This window comes from Lepisma saccharinum, chromosome 21, assembly GCF_977018435.1.
Source record: "Lepisma saccharinum chromosome 21, izLepSacc3.1, whole genome shotgun sequence".
NCBI lineage: Eukaryota > Metazoa > Arthropoda > Insecta > Zygentoma > Lepismatidae > Lepisma > Lepisma saccharinum.
The window spans coordinates 56,880,818-56,885,762 of NC_139249.1; the positions used below are offsets into that span (position 1 = coordinate 56,880,818).

A 4,945-nucleotide genomic window follows, 5' to 3' on the forward strand; every position below is an offset into this window, starting at 1 on the left:
AGATAATTAAAGTTTAAAATGTAATATAATGAAGGTAGATTTTTAATTACGAATTTACGAAAGAAAATTAGCCGTTTACATCTGCGTAAAGAACTGGTTTTCCACGCGAAGTAAATTACACGTAATTTACGTAAAAATTTGTAACCAGTAAATTACCTTGCCAATCCTGACTGTAAGAAATGATTCTGAACATTAGTGGGAGGGGAACGGAGACACATGCTAGTCTTGTTGTAAAGAGGGCCTTTTGTTACATGCATGAACAAAATGTCACTACATAAATATCGATCATTACTTTCAGGCTGCTGGATGGGGAGTCTATGAAAATGAGACCTACAGCGATGTACTCCAAATGGCGCGACTTCCGTTTGTCCCATACCGGAAGTGTATTTCCGAGATGCCCAAAGACTTTGCTAAATTTGTGGCGTACACATCTTTCTGTGCAGGATATAGAAACAGTAAGTATTAATTCTAGCTTACTTGTGCCGTAAGAGTAACTTAAATGAGTGATGAAGGGGGGGAAGGGGCTCACAGGCCCACACTTTTTTTACTACTAAATTCAAGAAGCCATCTTGTAATTTAATCACTGGTTCCTTTGTTATTAATATAGGTGTAATTATAAATTAATTTAAATAGTTACAAAAATTACCATCATTTGGAAAAAAATAATAACCAATTAATTATTGAATGAGTGTCATACGTACATTTTATCATTTGCTCAGGCTCAAGAAAGCAATATTGCGTAATTTTGCACTTTATACAGGTGCAATTATACATTAATTAATAATAGTTACAAAAATTAAAACCATTACCAACTAATTGCACCTTGTTACTGGCAGGAGCGCCATGGATACTCATCCAAATGGGTTGTCAGATATGACCACCAAGTTATTTTGCCTCCCATATACATTACTTTTATGTTTTTATGAACAAAAGATTGGTAAAACCTTAGGGAACAACGTATCTTTTTTTTTAAAAAAATAATGTTTACACTTGAAAAATCGAAAACCAACAGGTGGTGGCCCCTTAGAAAACGAATGTCAACCTAAAAGTACATATTTCACACGTATAATTTGATTCCAGGTACAGCCATTTACACAAATTATATAATGGAGATGCATGAACGCGATAATTCCAAATTCAGGTGGTGTTTTTTCAGGGGGCATATGCTTCGTTTTGCTCATGGAAAAATACCTTGCTTGCCTCTCAGTGGAAAAAACCTGCGTACGTCCATGATTAGGGGTGCAATTGCCCTATCTTGCCCCCCCCCCCATGCGCACGCCTATGCTGCTCTAGCGTATATGTGTGAACTTTTGACAACTGCATCGTCGTACATTGTAAATACTTCTTTCACAATTGCATGGTACAAAACATTGTTTTTCATAAACCACCTTCCTTTGCAGACACCAGCGTGTGTAACGGAGACAGCGGAGGCGGCCTGGTGTTCCGTGAGATCAACGATTCCAGCTGGACAGTCCAAGGAGTGGTTAGCGTGAGCCCTCGGCGCCACGACGCCCCCTTCTGCGACCCTAGCTACTATGCCGTCTTCACCAAGGTAGTCCTCTACGTGCCTTGGATCAAAAGCATGCTGGAGCTCTACCCCATGTAACCATTCACTCCATCGTCGATAGACAGTATATGTTATAATAGAAATAATATAAAAGTAAATCGGAAGAATCATAAGATAAATCATACAAATAAATATTTTGTAGCTTGATATCAATAAAAAATGCTCCTGTTGCATCCCTGTATTATTTCGTAATGTACGGTCAGCTCTTTTCTGTTTATTTAGTTTAGGCCTCCACGGTAGTAATAACTCTGCCTCCTCAAAGGGGTCCCGTGTTCGATTCTCGGTAGAGGCAGAAATAATGAGATGAAATTCATGAATGGACATTTACAAAGAAACAATCATGCTAAAAACCGGAACTCAAACCCGGAACCATCGGTGATCGAGAGTTGAGTTCTCAACACGCTCGGACGGCATTTATTAGAAAAGGTTTAGCATTTCCAACATCTCTGCCTGGACACACACTGATTTCACGTAAACAATGCATTAGCTCCATAGGTAAAGGCATTGTGCATTGTGCATTGCACTGTGCCATGAGGCACGTAGGAGATGTTGTGACTAGCACCAATGTTGAGCGACTTTAACCCTTACTGGCATCCGTCATCTATGAAAGGATTACAGTATGCCCAATCGACTTATGCAGAGATATAGACGGGAAAATTCCCACCTAAGATTAACGACCTTGAAAGTCGAACCGGGCTCCTGTGTTGTGGTCACAGGCTCTTTTAAAACACAACATTTTGTGACAAATTTCACAAAAATTGAAAAATATAATGGACAGTAGAGGAAGAAAATTGATGATAAATAGTGCAGAAAAATACTACCTTCATACACAACACATGATATTTTCAGAACTTGCCTTACACGTAGAAGAGATGCAATGCAACCATTGACGATATTTCTTTGTAAAATTGTCCACGACTTTATCGGTCGATCCTGATCCACAATCGATTTTTTACTCGCGATGCACGAAAACGAGATCACATATACTCCGTGATTCTACCCTCTCTCGTTTACAGAAACTACAGTCCCTACCAAAAGTTTAAGACCACTAACTTTTTTCATATAAATGAATACTGACCGAAAGTTTTTGGTACAAATATGGAGTGAAATTATATGAAAGTAGTATAGTGTGTAAGACATATATTGCCTAAAAATATTGGTATACGTCTTGTAGTTCTTGAGATACGAAAGTGCAAAATCAAATTTCTTAACTGAAAAATCCAGCATTTTGAAGTACAGATGAATGTGTATATACGTAACCGACGTCGTTATGACAGTACTGAATTTTTTTCCAGTACTGGAACATGAACGAAGGTTTTGGCGCAAAATGATTGGTGAAGGAATACAGTATAGCATATAATTTACTAGGTTCAATTCTGATTTACTTCAAATCTAATTTTTGTACTTAGATTAAAATCTCTATGTATCTAAATATACGCGTATATTTATTTTAATTAAGTAATAAAAATGGACATCTTCATCTACGGCCGATCCTCTGCAAATAGTCCATGTGCCGTTCCTCTGGTGGCTGGAGCAGGCGTCCTTTCCTTCTGCCTCCCAGTTGACGCAATGTTACGCCTGCGACGCGACGTTGCCTCCTCTTTCTCCCGCAGCTGTTCTTGATCCAGATCCTGAGAACGGTCCCGGACTCTTCTCCTTAGATTTCTTTTGCGTTCTTGAAGTGGGCGGAGGCGGGGGCGAGGTGGAGGGAGGGCTTTGCATTGGTTGTTCCTGCTTAAATTTCCTTAGTTCAATGTCCGAAACCAGCTGGGTGATATAATTCAGTTTCTGTTTCGAACTAACAGTTCCGGAATGTTTGCGTTAGGTAGATCTTCTCTTGCCCGTAGAACTTATTCGTCCGCCTCCGAACATAAAAAAGCCCTTGTGTTCCGATGTGTCTCTCAATGGACACTCATGAACATCCATGCCCAGGCGAGAATTCGACCCCTGCCGTCGTAACGCGATGTGCAAACTATTTAATTGTATTTTATGGTGAAGAGAAAGAAAAGTCATTCTTTAATCCCGATTGAATTACAAGGAATTTTGTCACTAGAAAGAAGCTTACAAGTACGTTGCATTAAGAATCATGGAATTAGAGCATATGTGTTTTAAGGCCTAAGTTGAACCTTAGTGTAACAAAATAATGTCTGTTAAAATAATGTTTAATGTGTACAGATTTTCTCTTCTTGAGTATCATCTTGGAATTCCATTTACTTTAAACAAAATGTCATATTTGGTTAAAAATTGAAATTGCTGTCAATTTTTTGTTCTATAGCAATCAAATGTGATTTTAGAATCATTTTAAATTTTCTGATGACAACGTTATTCAGTGCCTTTCGTATACGGATTTTATTGTGTTTTAAACGTTTTTTTCAATGTACAAACAAAACTGTGACGGTAATTGAACGCATTTTTGAAACCCTCATCGGTTTACCATAACTTCTTCCTACACTCCAAAAAAGTCACGAGTCGCCACTGTGAAGAGGTCCTTCTCGTTCTTGTTTGTGTTTGTTCTCGTTTTGGTCTCGATTCAGAAGTTTGTCAAAACTTGTTTTACATTCACTTTATGCTCAGATAGGGTAATCGGGACTGGGTCTACAGTATAAATAGAATAAGAAGTATCTTACAAATAATTTAATTGATGAAATTATGTGAAATTTTCAACGCATTTATGTATGCATAAAATGGGAAAATTATAAATTCTGTTTATAGTGATGAAATATTGAAAGTTTATGTAATTATGCACTTTCATAGGTCGTAAAAATTCCCACAATTTCGTTTCTGACAATTGTGAAAATATTTACTTCAGGAAAACCCTATTTGAAAAATCGAAAGGAAAGAATGTCATTTATATTATTCTGAAACAGGTTTATATCAATCGACTACCTCTTTAGAAAACTGTACTCCCCCCTGTGTTCTACACAAGCTGGGAGTTAGCCTGCAGCGTGATTTCCTTAAACTAAACTTTATCTTATTCCATCGTTTCACACCCTTTTAAAATAATTTCCATCCCTTTAAAAAGCTTTCCAAAAACACAAATGAAGCGAACTAGTACCACAATGTAGAAGAATAAGTTTAACCCTTAACAGGAAGTAGGATTTTTTATTACATAATTGGAAGTATGTGTCTGACAGACACGGAACGCCGAAACTTTTGTTTCCTTGCAAAGTATTACATAGATTTATTCTTATAATCTAATATTATAAAATTTATTTCAAAATGCATACACAACGCAAGTGCTACGTAAGAAAAAATAACTATTATTGAGAAAAACTTTTCTTTTTTTATGAAAATGCAACTTTGTTTGTCTCCTTCCGTGTTTCTCTTGTTTCAGAGTCGTCAAATCAGAGGCAAAATTTAGAAACGCTTCACTGACAT

The 4,945-nt window shown here is 37.2% G+C and overlaps 1 protein-coding gene across 1 annotated transcript; it reads left to right on the forward strand.

Moving 5' to 3' along the window:
- Nucleotides 1-375: 375 nt before the first annotated feature.
- Nucleotides 376-1,626, forward strand: LOC146004483 (chymotrypsin-C-like). The gene is made up of 2 exons (XM_083143342.1): nucleotides 376-455; nucleotides 1,401-1,626. Exons 1-2 carry the CDS (start codon nucleotides 395-397, stop codon nucleotides 1,604-1,606), a joined length of 267 nt encoding a protein of 88 aa, XP_082999468.1. The 5' UTR covers nucleotides 376-394; the 3' UTR covers nucleotides 1,607-1,626.
- Nucleotides 1,627-4,945: the final 3,319 nt, after the last annotated feature.

Coding starts and splice junctions, on each gene's coding strand:
- LOC146004483 (XM_083143342.1), top strand. CDS start 395: ATGCCCAAAGACTTTGCTAAATTTGTGGCGTACACATCTTTCTGTGCA. Junction 456..1,400: donor CTGTGCAGGATATAGAAACA/GTAAGTATTAAT, acceptor CTTCCTTTGCAG/ACACCAGCGTGTGTAACGGA.